At 38.8% G+C, this 19,423-nt stretch overlaps 2 protein-coding genes and 1 long non-coding RNA gene across 12 annotated transcripts; 1 reads left to right on the forward strand and 2 right to left on the reverse strand.

The window, feature by feature from the left end:
- Positions 1-978: 978 nt before the first annotated feature.
- Positions 979-10,191, forward strand: LOC141375645 (uncharacterized). 2 transcript variants are annotated; one of them, XR_015498057.1, is made up of 4 exons: positions 979-1,088; positions 1,966-2,012; positions 2,182-2,236; positions 9,585-10,191. It is a non-coding gene; the product is annotated as an uncharacterized LOC141375645 (long non-coding RNA). The 2 variants fall into 2 exon arrangements; XR_015498058.1 differs by lacking the exon at positions 2,182-2,236 and adding an exon at positions 6,925-7,070.
- Positions 2,663-9,820, reverse strand: LOC141375644 (uncharacterized). Of its 8 annotated transcripts, none has more exons than XM_087264840.1 (8): positions 9,711-9,820; positions 9,088-9,144; positions 8,429-8,755; positions 8,233-8,316; positions 8,061-8,138; positions 7,428-7,532; positions 7,293-7,342; positions 2,663-3,134 (listed from the first exon to the last, which is right to left on the reverse strand). In XM_087264840.1, exons 2-8 carry the CDS (start codon positions 9,122-9,124, stop codon positions 2,991-2,993), a joined length of 825 nt encoding a protein of 274 aa, XP_087120966.1. In that variant the 5' UTR covers positions 9,125-9,144; positions 9,711-9,820; the 3' UTR covers positions 2,663-2,990. The 8 variants fall into 8 exon arrangements, 6 of the variants coding, with proteins under 6 accessions (XP_087120966.1, XP_087120970.1, XP_087120969.1 ...); XM_087264844.1 differs by having other exon boundaries at positions 8,233-8,313; positions 9,711-9,816; XM_087264843.1 differs by having other exon boundaries at positions 8,233-8,313; positions 9,655-9,811.
- Positions 10,026-17,703, reverse strand: lmod1a (leiomodin 1a (smooth muscle)). 2 transcript variants are annotated; one of them, NM_001423272.1, is made up of 3 exons: positions 17,237-17,703; positions 13,538-15,184; positions 10,026-10,730 (listed from the first exon to the last, which is right to left on the reverse strand). In NM_001423272.1, the coding sequence occupies exons 1-3, from the start codon at positions 17,498-17,500 to the stop codon at positions 10,704-10,706; spliced, it is 1,938 nt and encodes a 645-aa protein (NP_001410201.1). In that variant the 5' UTR covers positions 17,501-17,703; the 3' UTR covers positions 10,026-10,703. The 2 variants fall into 2 exon arrangements, 1 of the variants encoding a protein (NP_001410201.1); XR_015496805.1 differs by having other exon boundaries at positions 10,031-10,952; positions 12,203-15,184; positions 17,237-17,687.
- Between the last annotated feature and the right edge of the window lie 1,720 nt (positions 17,704-19,423).

The raw sequence follows: 19,423 nt of genomic DNA on the forward strand, positions 1-19,423 counted from the left end.
CGCCATGAGAAATTATTCATTAACTGAATTAATTTCATTTAATTGCCTTTGGCTTAGTCCCTTATTTATCAGGGGTTGCCACAGCAGAATGAACCGCCAACTATTCCAGTATTTTTTTTGCACATCGGATGTTCTTTCAGCCGCAACCTAATATTGGGAAACACCCAAACACACTCTTACATTCACACACTATGGCCAATGGGGATGGGCATCCTATGCATAAAGCATATGCTAAATAAGTTGGCGGTTTATTCCGCTGCAGTGGCAACCCCTTATTATTAAAGGGACTAAGCCGAAAAGAAAATAAATGAATGAATGACTTATAGCGCATGTCTTTGGAATGTTGGGAAACCAGAGCACCCAGAGGAAACCCCTGCAAACTTGCAAATTCCACACAGAAACGGCAACTGGCCCAGCCAGCACTCAAACCAGTGGCCTTCTTGCAGTGAGGCAACAGGGCTAAACCATTGAGCCACCTTGCGGCCCTGAATTAAATTGCATTATTTTAATAATCTACACTGTCTATAACTGTAATGTCTACAATTAATATGAGAGGTATTGTCTGTTTTTGTTCTTTTTTTCCTATTTCTCAATGATTTTATATTTTATTAGGTTGAGGATGTAATTATAGGTGACGCGGTGGCGCAGTTGGTAGTGCTGTCGCCTCACAACAAGAAGGTCGCTGGTTCGAGCCTCAGCTGGGTCAGTTGGCATTTCTGTGTGGAGTCTGCATGTTCTCCTTGTGTTCTCCGGGTGCTCCAGTTTCCTACACAGTCCAAAGACATGTGCTATAGGTTAAGTGATGGGTTGCAGTAGGAAGGGCATCCACTGTGTAAATCATGCTGGATAAGTTGGCGATTCATTCGGCCGTGTTGACCCCAGATTTTTACCAACAAAAAACAAACTAATGACAGTTTAGAAGAGTTTTTAAATACAAAAAACTCAAGGTGACACCAGGTGCAGTGGGTAGCATGATCTCCTCACAGCAAGAAGATCGCTGGGACTGTTGGCAGTTGTCTGGGTGGAGTTTGCATGTTTGCGTGGGTTTCATTCGGGTGATCCGGTTTCCACCAGTCCAAAGACTTGCGGTAGGTGACTTGAATAAGCTAAATTGTCTGTAGTGTATATGTGTGAATGAGTGTGTATGGGTGTTTTCCAGTGTTGGGTTGCGGCTGAAAGGGCATTTGCTGCGTAAAACATATGCTGGACAAGTTGGCAGTTCATTCCACTGTGGCAACCCCTGATTAATAAAAGGACTAAGCCAAAAAGAAAATGAATGAATAAATGAAAAACTGAAAAAAAAAAAACTTAGTATGACAAAATATGAGAAACACTTATGGAAATAGATATTTTATAGATGATAGAAACTATTTATTTCATAAGAAATAAAATATAGCCACATCTCAAAAAATATTTCTTTTAAAAACTTTTTTAAATTCAACAAGTATTGCAAAAAAAGCGGAATAATTTGAAAGTTTGGAGTTTTGATAAGCCTGTGGCACTGCTAAGTGTTATTGATGCACATAATGCTTTGATAGTGGCCTTCAGATCATCAGTATTGTTTGGTTGGATGTTTCTTATCCTCTAGAAAAAAATACCCTATGGGGTTTAGGTCAGGTTATGCCAATAAGGCACAATGATATTATGGTCAGAAAACTATTTAGAATCATTTTGGGCTGTGGGTGGGTAAGACGTCTGCTGCAAGAGGAACTACCCATTTCTAAAAAAAAAAAAAAAAAAAAGCTTGTCAGCAAAAGCATTAGGTTCTCTAAAATGTCCTGGTACATGCTGCATTGACTTGACTTGACATTGGCTTGATAAAGTTGATCAATACCAGCCGATGACATGTCCCCAAAATCAGTACACTTTATCACACAGATCTTGACCACAGTCCGATGTTATTGCAAACTGCAAAAAAATAAATAAAAAACTGTCCTTGTGTTTTGTTTTGGTCATGTTTTTCAGAAAAAAGTGGGTATTTCAGAATAAACAAGCTTGCACTGCATTAACAGGTTAGTTCATCCAAATCTGAAAGTGCTGTCATCATTTACTCAAACTTCACTTGACACACAAACCTGTTTGAGCTGTTTTTTTTCTGCTGAACACAAAAGATATTTAGAAAATTTTAGAAACCAGTAATAATGATCTCCATAGTATTACATTTTCCTATTTCCCAACTAGTTTCCTACTGTTCAACAGAATAACAATACTCATAAAAGTTTGGAACCACTTGAGGGTGAGTAATTATATATATATTTTTTTGGATGAAGTATACTTTATAACGCCATCAGTGAAAAGAGATGTAGCAAATCGTCACCTTGGAACTGTAAGGTTCTATCTGCATTCTGAATGATTTTGAAATACTGAGCTTCAAAGTTTTTACATTCCATAGCAAACAGTATGTGTGTAACATTTTTTTTTAAATAAAAAGTCTTAAAACGTAAACAAGTTATTAAAAAAAGATGCTATGATGTAAACAAGTTGTCAGAAAATGTCAATAACTAAATTTAGACTAAAATGTCAGATAGAACCTTAAAATTCTAAGGTGACGAAAGATAAATGGATTTCTAATTTGTCATAAAATTGGATCCTATCTTGAAATAAGTCAAACAAAAAAACTATTTTACATTGATAAACTGAAAGTGAGACAGCAGACAGGTAGTAGAAAACAGGGTTGTTTATTGAACGATAAAGCAAGTTGAGTTCAGATGAAGATTGCGATGCAAAGTTTTTGTCTTAACTTTGAGTTTATAGAAGGTTAAATTGATGTCCTTGATGCATGGTTGAATGGTGACAGAAAGAGCATGCTGTATTTTACACAAAGAAAGGCGCAAAATTAATTTAACACAATAACAGCTGTTTCACAACTTGACCCACGTGTCCTCAGCAGGATGGTAGCTGGCATTCTTCTCAGTTTTTGCACATTGACCACACGGGTCATAAAAAATACTAGAAACTTGCAAGAGTGACCTCTTAGAGAGAATTGTCATTTATGCTGTGTGAGGAGTGATGAGTGAATACAGAGTGTTTGCATCATCCTGAGCTGCAGGATCACAGTGCTGCACAGTGGAATATATTACAGATGAACTGTCTATCACCATTTCATCATAGATGTGATAGACACCATCTGCAGTCTGAGAGAAACCAGGAGAGAGAGAGAGAGAGAGAGAGAGAGAAGTGGAAAAGAGAGAACAACATGTTTAGTAAACATACTGTGCAATCAACATGTTTAGTGTTACGGCAATTAAATAAACTTTACTGCAAATAGAAATGTATATTTATGATGATCATTAAAAACTAGTTGGCTTCCTATGAGTTTTAGAGAAAGAAAAAAAAGAAAGGTGACACACAAAAGCTAAAAAAATGCCCAACAGAATTTATCAATGTGCTAAAATAAATGCCCCTGTACTAAATAAACTTCCTTTCAAAGTTCCAAAATTGTAACAGAATATGCTTTGTTTTAGGCTTTTGGAAGAAAAAAACAATCATATATCAGCAGAGTTTAATTATGTAGGCAGAAGCCCATCCAAGATGTAAAGTTACGTGCAGTGTGCGAATTATATATTGATAATTGGGGGTGCTATTTACTTTTCACAATGTTGATTGTGTCAAAGCAGCTTAACATAGTTCTAATAAAAGTCCAGATTTAGTTATTGTTAACGTGTTTAGTTAGTTAATGTGTAATACATGCCTCAGTCAATCAAATGTATGTATTAATATAAATAACATCAAATGTATTAATAAATGAATGTATTATAATGAATTCTAAATAAATAATTGTGTTTAAGTTTTCAGTGTTTTGTTGGATAGGCTATTTAGTGTATTCCAGGGGCGTAGCAGCCAGGGGGATGGAGAGATAAGCCCCCCTCACTTTTAGGCCGCATTTACACTAATACTCTTCAGTGTTTCCAAAACATTTTGTTTTCGGAGCTCAAAAACTTCAGGGTAGTGTAGACGGAAGCCGTAACCATAGCAAAACTTTAATAAATGTGTTTTAAAATGAAAACATATTAGTGTAAACGGGGCCTTAGAGAAAGTCCATTTAGGAAGTGTCCACGCCCTCGGTGTATTCTGACTTGATTAGCTTTTTCGGCTTACTTTGGGTCAAACTATACAAACTCTGCGTCTAATTTGACTTTACTTTTAGGCTATATGATGCTGAATGACTTTTCTTCTCAGACTGATCAGTGCAATTATGCATTCACAGTGGTATGAGCCGTTATAGGGGTGGTCAAATGAAATCTATTATTTTAATTATTAACATTATTATTTAAAATACAGATCAGAGAGAACTTTTTCTCTCTTTCAAAAAGCTGTCCCCCATACATCCAATTCCCCCATAAACCCTCTGTAATTCGCAACATTATTGCAGGTCTTTTAAGACCTAAAATGTAATAATGATTATTCAGATACATAACAATGCCATTATCCTAAAGTATGTACAGTTGCTGACAATAGTGTCTGGCTGGAGACTTGCACATGGACGCTCAGACATGCACTCTCTGACATATGCATTTACTAGAACAGTGGTACCCAACCTTTTTCTTAGGGCCCCCCCATCCCCCCCCACCCCCCCACCCCCAAAGAACATATACAAACATTGGAGCCCCCCCCATATATATATAATTGTAATCATCATAATTGTCATAATTGTAATCACGATAATTCAAAACGATTATCAGTTAAAGTCAATATTATTAGCGCTCCTGAGAGTTTTTTTTTTAATATTTCCCAAATTATGTTTAACAGAACAAGGAATTTTAACAGTATTTCCTTTAATATTTTTTCTTCTAGGCTTATTTGTTTTATTTTAGCTAGAATAAAAGCAGGTTTAAATATTTTGAAACCAATTTAAGGTCAATATTATTAGCCCCCTTAAGCAATAAATATTTTTGATTGTCTGTAGAAGAAACTACTGTTATACAATGACTTGCCTAATTACCCTAATTAAGCCTTTGAATTGCACTTTAATCTGAATGCTTGTATTTTGAAAAATATCTAGTAAAATATTATGTACTGTCATCAAAGCAAAGATAAAAGAAATCAGTAATCAGAAATGAGATATTAAAACTATTATGTTCAGAAATAAGTAAAAAAAAAAAAAACTTCTTTCCATGAAACAGAAATTGGGAGGAAAAGGGTTGCAAATATTCAGGAGGGCTAATAATTCCAAGTGGTGCTCGCTGCAGAGTCATTTGAGGAGAGCTGAGCTCCAGCGAGGGGGAGCTTAAGCTTGAGCTCCACCTTTTTTGCACTTCTTCTACGAGTGATGAGAAATAAATACAATAGAACAAAAATATTAAACAAACTGTGCTTTAAGCATCTTCACTGTAAGAAAAACACTTTAGCTACAGCAGTCCTTTAGTCAAGACTAGTGAGGGATTTTCTCGTTGTTTGATTAATAATCATAAAAACAGGCGGCAGCAGGAATATTTCTCGCTGTCTCTTTGGTTTCTCTTTCACGTCTTTTGATCCTCAACTCGTTTGTTTATTACACAAATGAGGTTTAATATAAAAAAATCACTAAACACCCCGTTTTGACACCTATTTGACCATTAAAGCGCTCACGTTAATGACTTTAGATGTCTGCGCTCCTCTGCTCGTCTCAGTGTGCGAATGAGAGCGAATGCTGACCGGCCGCATGCTTCTGACTGAGTGTGCGTGCTGCACACACACATAAGCACGCGCTCCTTTGCGCTTTTTAGAGCAACACGTGTACAACTGGAAAGGTGGCGGTATATGATGCAATAATCCTTTATCTCGATTAATGCTTTTTTATAATCGTTTGAAATCAAAATCGGATTTTCGATTAATTGTACAGCCCTATATAATTGTGGAGCATTTTTTGCCTTTTTCTACCTCTACACTTATCCTCTCCCGCGCCCCCCTTGTGAACTTTGGCGGCCCCCTTAGGGGGGCGCCGACCCCAGGTTGGGAACCACTGTACTAGAAGGTAGGGTTAGGGGTGGGGTTGAGGGGGAGGGGAGTGGTGGTGGTGAAGATCCAATAGACCAATCACAACACAGCAGGTTCATCTGACCAATCACAGTAGAATAGACTCATGAAAAAGCAAGAAGTTTAGAGGGCCAGAGGCTGCACGTCAGTCTCATCTGCATCTCAAACTGCATCCAGATGCATACTTCCCTACTATATGGTACGTGAGCTCAGTAGTATGCCAGAAATCCTAGTATTTGAAAAACAGTAGGCGAGAAGTACCCAGATGACCTACTACTTCCAATAGTACCTGGATGCAGCCTTTATGTAGCAAGCTGAGATTGCATCACTCAGCGATGCAATGTCAGACACAATGCACTCAGATGGAGGTAGTGACGTCACTGTGAAGGTTAGGGGTGGGGTTAGGTGAGCGCATTAAAAAGCATTGGATGCAGCTTAGGGCCTACTCACACTATGCCATCCGTACCGTGCCCAGGCCCGTTTCCCGGATCGTTTGAGAAGTGTGAGTGCGCTGAATCGGGCTCAAGCACGGTTCACTTGGCCGGCCCTGGCCCGGTTGGAAGAGGTGTGCCTGAGCGCGATTCACTTGGGCTTTGGCGCGGTACGCTTGTGTGTGAGTGCAAAACGCGCCAAAGCCCGAAACTGAAAGCGAGACGTGACTTTTAAGGGGCTGTTTTATATGGATTTATTAATCATTCTTACTGTTATGTGAACGCAAACTGCCGTAGTTTATTAAAGACGAGAACTCTTCACAGCACGACAGCTGCGCTGCTTCAGCAGACCTCCTCATTCCTGCAGCACAAGAGCTTTATGATTGTTTATGAGCGCCAAAAGTGGCGGATCTGTTTGGCAAGATATCTGACTGCGTGTCACCGCATCCCTAAGGACTGTTTGGCGAAATATTTGACTGCATGTTAATGCATAACAAACGACTGATACGATATAACTAGAGAAATCTCCACTTTGCAGCTGAGTGACAGCGCTTCTCACTGAACAGAGCAGCAGCGATGACGTAAGCGTGCCGAGGCCTGTTTGTGGTGTGAGTGCAGGCCATCGGGGGAGACGGGAGGGGGGACAAGCGTGCTTTGGCTCGGTTTGAGGCAACTGTAACTAGTGTGAGTATGGCCTCAGATTGCAATGCACTAGGTCTGCATCCAGACCCATCTCACTACTTCTGCTTACTTCTACTTCTGACTCTGTACTGCGCATATATTGGATGCTAGGCTATCACATGAGAGATGCCCAGTGATATCCTTGCTGTTCTCTTTGTGTTGCTATTGTAATCAGATATACAGTAATTAGGGTAAAATATGTAGAAAGGGCAGATATTTGCATACCTGGTTTGGATCTGTTGAAGCAGGAATTCCAGTGACTGGAGGCTGCAAAACTGTAAAATGTCCATAGAAAATATGATGGTGTTTCTAACTCACCAGCACCTCACTGTTGATTTTGATGTGTGTAGATGAACTTACATCTAGATTTCATATCTGACCTTTTCCTGCATAGATAGGCTAAGGCCACAACAACACAAAACCCCAGCAGCGCAATAACAACTGCACAAACCACAGGCACTCCACCTAAAATAAAAATAGAAAACCAGAACAGTATTAGTAAGATTGAAGCAGCACATTCACCTTTTCAGTTTAGCTCTTTACATATATTCCTTCATTCATTTTCTTGTCAGCTTAGTCCCTTTATTAATCCGGGGTCGCCACAGCGGAATGAACCGCCAACTTATTCAGCAAGTTTTTACGCAGCGGATGCCCTTCCAGCCGCAATTCATCTCTGGGAAACATCCACACACACATTCACACACACACTCATACACTACGGACAATTTAGCCTACCCAATTCACCTGTACCACATGTCTTCGGGAAACCGGAGCACCCGGAAGAAACCGATGCGAACGCAGGTAAAAATTGCAAACTCCACACAGAAACGCTAACTGAGCCTAGGCTCGAACCAGCGACCCAGCGACCTTTCTTGCTGTGAGGTGACAGCACTACCTACTGCTTCGCCCCCTCTTTACATATAGAACAAAAATGCAATGCTGAATAAACTAATTTCAACTTTTCTTAAAATACAGGTAAACAAAATACAATACCAAGGGTTTCTTCAACGTTTGATATATGTTTGGTTGTCTGGGTTGTTAGTGAGGACGGCTCATCTGTATTAACACCATCTAAGAGATGAAAAGTGAAAGAAAAGAAAAAAAAAGTTAGCGATTTTACAAGCTGTTTTAAAAGAGATGACTGGTTTACTGAATGTATATCTACCTGTAGATGTGAGTGTTGTTGTATGAGTGTTAGATGTTATAAGTGTGTTTTCAGTGGTGTGTGAAGGTCTGCTCACAGGAGCTGCTGAAACAAAACAGGAAATTTAAGATTATAAAAATGTTGTGTGAAGCTATGTGGAATTATTTAAAAATAAAAGCCAATAGTGTCTGTATATCATATCATATTAATTACCCACCTGGAGTGACAGTCAAATGAACCTTCATCAGTTTGTCATAGAACCATTGATCAATTCCACAGTAATAAACACCAGTGTCTGTGAGTCTGAGCTTTCTGATGGTTACAGTAAAGAACCGTTCATTCACACTACTAAACAAAGAGTATCTTTCAGTTGTGAAGACCTGATCAACTTTTTCAGTTTTAATCAAAACATTTTTACAGGGTTCACGGCAGAAGTACTTGGATGTATAAATGTGTTTATCTGGATATGAACATCTGATCTCCACCTCTCCACCTTCTCTTCCGACATACACATCTCCAGACTTCATCAACACTTCAGTCAAAACTAGAAATAAAACACAGTAAAACTTTGATGAACTCAATATGTGTTAAACTGACAAATCTTTCACACAAAAACATTTTTAAAAAGATCTGTTAAACTGTAAATATTGAAGAGACCCTCTTCCTTGAATTATCGTATAGTTCAGGCAAGACAGAAACAAATATACATCTGATGTAAACATGATTTAATGCTTTATTACAAGTTAAAAGTGCTATTATAGATCTTGAGAATATTTCTCTTCAAAGGTCACTAAAAGTTCACATATTTTAACACACACACGTTTACCTTACAGGATTCACGATTATAAATCAAGAAGGAAAATTAATCATATTTACCTGCAAGAAGAGACATAAAACTTAGATGGGGCTTCATTCTCTCTGTAGTCTCACGTCCTATTCAAGCAAGACATTCTCTTTACTATAAAATTACACAATTGTAAGTGAAGGGAGAGAGAGACCTCTACTTTCGAATAAACAAACCAATCACAGATTAGCAGCGGGACTGCCATGTCTATCAACTGCACGTTATAAGTCAGGAAGGAAATGGTCAGAACAGAAGTGGTGATGACACCTTCTGTAACTGAGTTTTACAAAAAGATATTTGATTATACAAGCTTATAGCACAAAGAGAGATAAAATAAGCCAGAAGACATCCAATTTATTACTTCCTTGCAATGAAAACAATAGTTGTTTATTTATCTTTATGTAAATACTTTGATTGCTGATATCTGCATTGTTCGTTCATTCATCCATTCATTACAAAGCCATATATATTGTGTTGCTGTAAATTGACGTATTCTAACTTCAGTTTTTTCCTTTTTTTTTTTTTTTAGCACTGAAACATAGACCTACTGGAACACCTGATACAGATCAATCGTCTACTCCTATAGAGAAATTACTCACAAACTGTGCTGCTATAGTCCACGAAAACAGTACATGACAAAAAAAAATCAAAGTACTTTATCTTTACGTCTTCCAGCGAGACTTTGAAGTGCGCATCTCTTTGACACTTTTGTGATTAGCAGTGAAGGACACATGACATTGGCAACATGGTAAAAGTAGTGTGTCCACCTGTTCCTCTTTCGCCATCTGTAGGTGAGGTTCACGAATTGCGCCTGTTTTTTGATTGACACTGTAAGTCCCCGTAAGTCAGAAATGTCTTATGCATTGCAGAGTAAACAACAACAACAAACGCCATTTCATGTGTTGATTCGAGCTTATGTAGAGATTTTAACCCTATAAGCCCCTGTACTCTAATTAAAACTCAAAACCCATTGTGTCTGGTTGTTTGTTGAGGTTTATTGAACTACTGTAACATTAAAGATGGATCAAGTCTAAGGCAATTTCCATTTTTACAATCAACATAGTTCTAAAGTGACATTTTTAATGTATCACACATAAACTTGATTTGCAGGATACATAATAAATGTTGCTCAAAAATGTGAGATTTTTTGCTTTATTCTCTGCATACACTATAATTCATTAATGCATTTAAATACACTGACTGACATTTCTGTTTAATGCAACATTTAACTGATTAAAGATGTGCTGCAGAAAGCATGAGATCATGAACCTTCAGCTGAAAATGTTATGGCATGATATTTGCAAATTGATGAGTGGAGATGCTACAAGACACATCGTAGAAGATAAAAGTATCTTAAAGTATGCCAGAATTCTAAAATGAAATGGCTATTATATTTCAATTACCCATTCCAAAAAAAGTTTTTTTTTTGATTTGGCCTTTGACATTTCCTATCAGTCCAGGGATAATCACACTAATATGGTAAAGCCTCACACCTCAGATGTTTACATATCATGTGTCTAAAGTGTCTGAATGTCTGAGCATGTAGAGAAGGGATCTCATCTTGACGATTCAGTGACTCCTCCATCATAACAGAGCTCTGGAAGACTGCAGGTGAATCTGAATCAGACACACGTGCACTGGACAGATGTTATCTCAACCGCTTGGGAATCTCAACCTGTGAGGAAGATTGGAAAGAAATTCAAGGCATTTATAATATACTGAAGTGAAAAAATATTGAATATTAAAAAAATGTGAGACAGTGCTACAGCCAATTCAGTGAATGGGGATGATTGGGAGGCTATGATGGGTAAGGGCTAATGGAGGTAACCTGGGTTACAACCCTACCCTTTATGAGAAGTGGATATGACCACAGATAGTGAGGACCTTGGTTTAATGTCTCATCCAGTGGCGTAGCGCCAAATGCGGAGGCCCCCCTGCAGGGATCACCGACGGGGCCCCCAGTTGAAGGCGGGGGGGGGGGGGGGGTGGAGAGATTGGGGGGGGATATACACATAGATATAGATATACACATATATCTATGATCGGGAGTTTTCCTGGATGTTAGTATGCATTTTTTTTTAATATGAAAATTTTTATTTGACATCACTTTTCTACATTGATGGATCACTTATCGCACGGGCATTCCTGACAAAAGCTTGTGTTTGTGTGTATGAAAATGTACTATTTACTCTCCCTGTTAAATTTGATCTAATCATGTGCTGAAATACAGCTCCTCTCCTGCTTTCACTTCTCATACTGATGGAGGGAGCGATTCGTTTGTGAATGAATCTCCGTTATGAACGACTCGTTCGCTAGCCGACAATAATACAATTTTCTGGCAGCGCAGCATCTCTTTGTCGTATTTCTTTTGCATTGTTTGCTGATTTATTCAACAAACCTAGCATAAGCCGAGTATTTAGTGCGAGTTGGTGCTACTTTGCCTTATGGTGAATGCAGTAAGTGACTATAGATATTATTATCAATAACGTGACCTGTTAGCACAAATTTCAAAACATACAAAAACGTAAAAAACTTAATCCTATGAAATGTTCTGCCTTTGTGCTTTATTTTCTTTGTTTGCTCGTTACTACACCCGTAGACAGCGATAAAGTCCCGCATCTTCACGTAATAACACTGTCTTGACTAGTGCGGTTGAATGACATTTGTCCTGGGAGCACTGTACCAATGTGGCGGCGCTATAGACGCATGCTCAGGGTCCCCATGCGATATCTAGTGTATATATCTATGTCACAAATTGAGGAGCGGGGAAAGGAGGCAGAGTGGCGTGTCAACACGGGGAATCCTTCACAAACTGAGGAGCGATCACAAACCGAAAGTGGCGAGAGCGTCAAAGTAGCCAGAAGTCATTCATTTTTTAACGAGAACCGGCGGCGAGAAACAGCGGCGTGTCTTCATTGGCCATGACGCGGTTCGGCGGCAAGCAATCAGAATGAAGTAGTCCACCGCTTGAGCGGAGTTCAGAGAACACAGACCTGTAAACTTTGGTTCCGACCACAGTTGTTCCCAAGAGTTTGATTATTGCGATTCCTGGATTTTCAATTATTAAAAATCGCGACGACGTGGGGCCCCCTAATCACGCGGGGCCCCCCCGCGGTGCGGGCCCTGCGGGCCCGTCCGCTACGCCACTGGTCTCATCCGAAAGATTATTACTCTGAATTCAGTACTGCATATAGACAGAATTTTTTTTAACTGTTAAGGGGGTCGCACTGGATATGGCGCTCAGTGTCGCGCCACACATCGCTATGCATTTTAGAATTCTAAACAGATTTCTATCAGGGTACTCGCACCGCAAGTTGGCGGCTGTCTGCGGTGCCCAGCCAAAACTCAGGACACTGTTCATATTTCTGCTGCACCACAGAACGCCATCTAAGTAGTTTCATTTTAAATAACATGCAAATGTGAGTGTCTGGTGTTCAATACTTTCAACTGTTATGTGTGTGCCGTGTTACGGCGCCAAGCAGCACAACCGGTGTGCAACCTGCTTTAGAGAGTGCAAGTTATTTTTAGGGGTCTTTAACATTTTAGTTGACAGGACCGTTGCCGTATGACAGAATTTTGCATGCTCAAACTCTAGTGTGACCGCAGCATTAGTAAGATCTAAAGAAGCACTTGTTGGGCTGGTCGAATAATTAAAAAGTAATGGAAATCGACATTCAGAACCTATAATTGTTCTAATTTTTCCAGGTCAATTTTTTAAATTACTTTCCCTACCACATGTGGACTCATGTGACCCTGCTCTGTTAAGTCTGATTTATACTTCTGCATCAAGTGCACACATATGGTCCAGCACAGCCTTTGTGCGATTGCATACCTGCGCATCTCTCAAAAAAATTAACTACATGTCACGATGAGTTAAAATGTTCAATTAATCGAGATTTAGATTTTAGGGCAAATCGCCCAGCCCTAAGCACCTGCTAATTAAAGTCAGGAATGTTTGATCAAGGTTGCAGCTTGGGCAACCCTGCAATTGGTGCTGACCAGAGTGTAGTTTGAACTTGTGAACGTGTTTTAAATGTTAGTTTTAGTAAATTTGTAAAACACAATTCACATTTAGAAGAAATAAACATCCAAAGCTTGCAGTCAGTCACTTTCGCCTAATTGGATAAACTTTTTTTTTTACGTCACCTCATACTTCAGTTTCTCATCAAATCTTCTGACCAATCAAATGCTCTTTAGTATCTGACATGTCCTGTCCCCTTTAAGACGTTTGAGCTTTTGACCTCACTGCTGGCAGAGCTGTGATAAAACGAAATGCTATTGGCTGACTCTTAAAAAGGGGAAGCCTCTATGTTCTGCCCTGTCTTAATTTTTTCAGGTAAGGTCCTCCCACATCAAATAAAAACGCATACTTCGAAGCACTTAATGAGACATTTAATAACATAATGCTCTAGATTTTTTCTTTGTTCTTATTAGGAGTGGGATGTGCAGCAACATCTATAACGTGAGATTCACATCACTTGCCTTCTTGAGAGCATTCATGCTGCAGTTTCTGATAGAGTCCAGGAGCTGATCTCTGGAGCTCCTGTCTGTCTGTCGGACAGCTGTACTGCCATCTGGTTTCCTCTGAGAGACTGGGGTCAAAGACCTCCTTAGTGCCTGAACATCTAATGCTGGACCTGGAGGAGGGGGAGGAGGAGGAGGGGCTTGCCCACATCCTGTTGCACCTTTTTTGCTTCCTGTTACCTCAGTGGTGAGGAGTTTAGACAGTGGCTTTGTCGGCGAAGCTTTGGAATTTTCTTGAGCAGAGGTGAATTTTGATAGGGAAGCAAATTTAGAGTCTTTCTTTGGAGTGGACAATGTTTTTGAGTTAGCTTTATTAGTTGAGCTCTTATTTTCTTCACGTGCAGTGGAGTTGATCTCATGTCCGGCGAGTTTTTGCGCTTCTAATCGCTGCTGCCGTTTCCTGTCCATGTTTCGGCTCAAGATGTTTGTCATGGCCATCCTCGGCCCGGCTAACTCAAAGTGATATCCCAACTTCAGCAGGGAAGAGTTGTCACGTAAGACTTTGGCCATCTCCATCTCAGTCTTCCCTCCGCAGATGTGTCTCTGGTTATGAAACCTCAGCTCCATCAGTGCGCTGTTGTGTTGAAGAGAGTTGATGATGGCCAGGATGCCCTTGCCTGTCAGATGATTAGAGTCGAGGTTGATGCCGGTCAGGGTTGAGTTTTCTCGCAATGTTTTAGCGATGGCGAATGCGACATGATCATCCGCTCTTGTGTTTGCAAGGCAGAAGGTTTTGATGTGAGTGTTACTGCGAAGACCCTCTGCAAACTGAATCAGGGTATCTGTTTTAATGGCATCTGAATTGTTGACGTTGACCTCAGTTAGTTCAGGATCGTCACTGCGAACCTGCTCTAGAAGATCGTCAAACATGCTGGAGCCAGTGTCACTGTCCAGATCTTCACTATAAGACTCATCCTCCTCAGTAGTAAGTGAACAGGTGTCCGCTCCATGACAGTTCCCTGAGCTTTCATGGAAAGAACTGGTAAAAATCTTGGCCTTGCTGTTTTCTGGTGCTTTCACTTGTTCTCTCTCCTTTTGAGGTCTGGTTTTATCCAAACTTGTTTCTTCAACTGTACTAAATCTGCTGTTTTTGTCGTCTTTTTCTGCATCTATTAAGTTTACTCGTCCTGCTTTGTTGTTTTTGGGTACCTCTGAAGCTTTAGTTCTGCTTCCATCTTGCTGTTTGACGTCCGTCTTTTTGTCCTTTTTTTCCTCAGTCACTTTATTCCCCTGAAGTTTGGAGACAACCCCTCGTATTTTGGAGTTTTCGTTCACTTTCTTGTCATCCTTCCTCCCTCTGTCTTTCTTCTCCTCTTGTTTCTCTTGCAGTTTGGAGATGAGGTCTAGAGTTTTGCTGCCACCTTTCTCTTTCCTAGAAAGTTCTTTGCCACTTTCCATCTTATCACCTGTTCTCTTTTCCTCCCGTTTATTCTTTCCCTCATCAGATAAATCTTTAGAGTCATCCTCCCATTTTCTCGTTCTCTCCTTATCTTTTTCACTTTCAGCATTTCTGCTCTCTGTGTCCGGAGGATCGCCGCTCTGTGATCTGGAAAACTCTCTGCTCCTCATCCGGCGAAGTCGCTCTCTCCTTCTTCCATCCCCTCCCTACAAACAGACACATTATTCACAAAGGTACTTGACTGTTTGTCTTTTGATAGTTTGCTTATCTGATTTTGGCTAATCTAGGTCTGATCTTTGACATTGTATTTACATTTAATTTCAGTTCACTTTTGCTGTCATTTTAGTGTAATTATAGATAAATATCAAGATTGTCATTAAATACACAGGTCTTCATGACTGGACCCAGTTGAACTGAGTGAGTTATTTTTGGTGGTCATTAAAAGGGAATGAACGTACTGTGTAGATGTGTGTGCTATTGTTTGAAGAAGTCTTAAAACTCTCAGATGTGCCCTTATAAGGCAGCAAAGGGAGGAACATTCAGGTCTGGTATGCTGTACGTGACAGCTCCAAAACCTCACCGAGGCCAGGCTTAAAGTAAAAACAATCACAAATCGCTCAAGTGCATCGCTCTTAACTACTGAAAAACTACCAGAATGTAAATTTATTCTCAAGATGTTTTGCTGAATACATGTGGAAGTGACTGGCCAGTTAGCATGATTACACAGCCAACATAATGTAGCAGCTAAACAAATTTTGCAGTCAATGTGATCAGATTATTTTGTTTTTAAATTAGTATTGATTCAAAAATACTATAAAAGATAATTACTGATTATACAAAGCACAATGTTACTTAGTATGTTGGGTACTTTATTTGTGTGTTCTCTAACCTGCCCTTTAAAACAAGCCTGTCTGTGTCTCAATAGAGTTTAAAAGTAGTTTGAGGCCCCTTGTGTGAGTCTCGCATTACTAGAGCTTCATTAGCACCTGTTTAATCACATTAAACACAACTCGCACTCTCCAGAAAACACAAGGAAGACTGTCCCAGAAGAGCCAGACCACCTGTTCTGTTCTGTTACTATATTATTCAGATTTTTGCAGCACACTGTCAGAAAACCCAACTGAGGTGGATTAAAGACTGAACAAATACAGCAGCTCTGATGTTAAAGGTTAGTTCTGCATAGTTTATATGGAGTGCCAACTAACCACTGCTTGCCTCAAAGGAGAGAGTATCTTGTGTTTATACCAGACCACAATAAACCAAACCATGACACTAAATGTTTATAATGACATTTGGCTGTACAGCAGAATTACACTGTTAAAGATTTTTTTTTACCCAGGAGAAGTTTACACTGTTTTCAAACAGAAAAGAGTGAAAAATATTGATACCTAGAGACATTTCTCTTGAAGTAACTGTATAGAGTAGGATTATTTAGGAGATTTGTTGTTGGAAAAAGGCTTGACGCACACTTGGAAGCACACAGTGTTTTGTAACTGTGCAGCACAAGCTCCAAAGCAAAGAAAAACTTCATCACCGTCAGACAACATTATAGGCCATTAGAGTCCCGCGAGTACAGCAAAACGGCTGTTGATTCATGGGAACTAACAGCATGTCAGGCATGCAGGCCACACAGGCTAACAGGGATCTTAGTGCTAAAGCAACAATTTACAGTCTACAAATCCACAAATATGTAACACTATGATGAGATCTTAAACAGAAACTGAATGACAGATGAACACATGTCAGCTCTTCACTCTTCATTCCCCTGCAATGAAACTCTCTAAACTAAGAGCAAACCATTCCCAATGGAGGAAATTAATCCACCTCTTAATGTATTTTGTAATTCTAGATTAGTTGAAAATTTGAAACTTTCCTGAGGTGAGTTTTAAAATGTGTTAAATTATTAAAGATAAATAATTGATGCAGTGTTTAAAACATAAAGGATATAGATTATTACCTATATTGATTATATACAGCTATATTATAATCAATATAATCATTACTAGGCTAGATAATAACTACTATAAGTCTGTAACGTTAAGTGTTTTGAAGATTTAAAGGTTTTGTTAATGGATTGAAAACAGATTTGACTAAGAAGTCAATAGGGAAAGCTGTTGTAATTAACAACAAGTGATTATGAACTACATTAATAGTAGCTATATTTTTAAAACGGAATAAGTAATAATACTGTTTTATCACATTGATGTTAATATTCATATTACTGTTGTTAATATTATTATTTATATCATCATCATCACCTCTGCGCTCAGTTCTCTCCGGATCAGTTTCTTGGTTTGGCGCTCGCAGTAGTCTAGCATCGCTTCTCTGTCATATCCTCTGGACGGGAGTTTGTCCGTCTGGTTCCTCTGGCGGAGTCCCACAGGTACTGTCGGGTCGGGGTCGATATAAACGAGTTCACGCTCGAGCTTCTCCACTTCCTCCGGCGAAAGCGCCGCGAGCAGCAGGTCTGTGTCCGAGTCATCATCGCTCTCCTGTCGCTCCCGGGCCGTGCGTCTGGACATTTTATCCAAAATGTTAAAAGCTTACAAACAAAACTGTTTTTATTATATGGAAATGCTGAAATAGTTTTAATAGTTGTTGTTGTCGTCTCAAAATGTATCTATATCCATGATAAAACTCAAAAAGAGTTTCTCTCGGGCTCAGAGTCAAGCGCGAGCACCAGGGCGCATTCCGCAGAATCTAGCACATGGGCGCGAACCCGTACAGCTCGTGCACACGCACTGATTTCAGTAACAGATGATCCACAAGTTTGCAGGACCGCAGCTTAAGGTCGTTTTTCACAAGGCTTCAATAAATTGGATCTCATAATCCTTCCACATTTTAGATACAATCATGAACATTTCCCTTGCCATAGTTTGCCACAACATGGGAGTGTTTTACTGAATAAAATAATTCGCAAAACTATCTAACTAACTAACTTTTTTAAAAACTATCTAACTTTTTGCAGTTATTCGCCTTATTTTCTATTTAATTATGAGGCTTAAATACTCCATTTAGTGACATTTAAGCACTATTTTAGTGCTTAAAACACCAAAAATATTTTTAGCCTTTTGTCATTTATTATGGAAATAACTAGCGTGCCAGTACATTTAATTTTTTTCTTAGTCAGAATTTGGCCATTTAAATAATAATAATAATAATAATAATAATAAAAACGTCGAGCGTCACAATCTCTTTAGCCTGTCTTCGAAGTACTTTTCAAAGTTGATTTGAAGATTCATGGATAACAGCCTAATTAGTATTAAAATTAACTTTAATATGGGCCACTTTTGGTGCATTGCACCTTTTCATTGGTCATTTTTCTTTCAAGAATCAGGACCAAGATTTAGATTTAAGTTACTTGTAAAATGTTTTATGTTTTTAACAACAATACAGTAGGTCAGTAGTGAAAATTGACTTCACTTATGTCAGATTCTGCATGATCTGAAAGCCTTTGATAAGTTACCTCTACAATTTATGATGGTGTAGCAGTCAAAATAGGACAACAGCTCATGCATGGGGCAAATTCTGGACCTTTGGCATTGTGGGGTGGGTCTTTCGAACCACCCATGGGAATGGGCCTTGGATTGCAGGTTTCATTTAAACACAAATAGTGATATTAAATGTTCTCAAAGAACTTGCTGAGTTACTGTGCATTCATTTCAATATCAATACAGATAACAGCAATATAAACAATGTACAGGTTTTTGAATTCTAAATGTAACTCTAGAACTGTAGACACTGTATAAATAAAATATTTTAATGTCAGGAATAATCTTGCCTGTGTTTCAATGTTTAGCGTGGTCACATAAAGACAGATTGGTTTGAATGAGGTTATTTAATTGACTGAACTCTTAGTTTGGGTATTTTATACTTATTTTTATATACTTGATTGCATTTTTATGCCTTGTCTATTCTTAAAATCCTTAAAAGATTTTAACAATGGCTGAAAATTAACAGAATAGAGCTGAACTATGATTCAAAATAGTGAAAAAGAAAAAAATGGCCAGTTACTGAACTTAAGTGTACTACATCTGCTAAATCAGGGGTCTCAATTTGCAGCCCCCCTCTTCCTCCCTCCTAATAATAATTATTATTATTATGCATATTATTAAATTGTAGTATTTTCATAGCAATTTAAACTACTCTTTCTACATGTACAACAAAAAACAAAAAGGAGCTTTGATACTCTAGGGAAGAATGTCTGACTGCATCAGTTACATCAAGTTTCCACTTTTTGGTGTGCTAGAATATGGCCCCCTGCCAATTTGACTTTGAGACCCCTGTGCTAAATAAATAAACAAAATGACAGGTTTAAAATGACACCGAGTTCAATTTAAGGTCAAGCTAAAATTCATAACTAAAATGACTAAAACTAAAATTGAAAAAGTAAAAAAAATATGTAAGTAATTAAAGAAAAATCTATAAATAGTACATTCTAAAGA

Source organism: Danio rerio, chromosome 8, assembly GCF_052040795.2.
Source record: "Danio rerio strain M-AB ecotype USA chromosome 8, GRCz13ab, whole genome shotgun sequence".
NCBI lineage: Eukaryota > Metazoa > Chordata > Actinopteri > Cypriniformes > Danionidae > Danio > Danio rerio.

What these genes read in the sequence shown, in the direction of transcription:
- LOC141375644 (XM_087264840.1), bottom strand. Translation starts at nt 9,124, where the DNA reads ATGAAGCCCCATCTAAGTTTTATGTCTCTTCTTGCAG. An exon ending in TTTTATGTCTCTTCTTGCAG is followed by an intron (nt 8,756 to 9,087) that starts GTAAATATGATT and finishes TTTTATTTCTAG; the next exon opens with TTTTGACTGAAGTGTTGATG. An exon ending in AACAACACTCACATCTACAG is followed by an intron (nt 8,139 to 8,232) that starts GTAGATATACAT and finishes TTCATCTCTTAG; the next exon opens with ATGGTGTTAATACAGATGAG.
- lmod1a (NM_001423272.1), bottom strand. Translation starts at nt 17,500, where the DNA reads ATGTCCAGACGCACGGCCCGGGAGCGACAGGAGAGCGATGATGACTCG. An exon ending in GGAGAGAACTGAGCGCAGAG is followed by an intron (nt 15,185 to 17,236) that starts GTGATGATGATG and finishes GTCTGTTTGTAG; the next exon opens with GGAGGGGATGGAAGAAGGAG. An exon ending in GCATGAATGCTCTCAAGAAG is followed by an intron (nt 10,731 to 13,537) that starts GCAAGTGATGTG and finishes TCTTCCTCACAG; the next exon opens with GTTGAGATTCCCAAGCGGTT.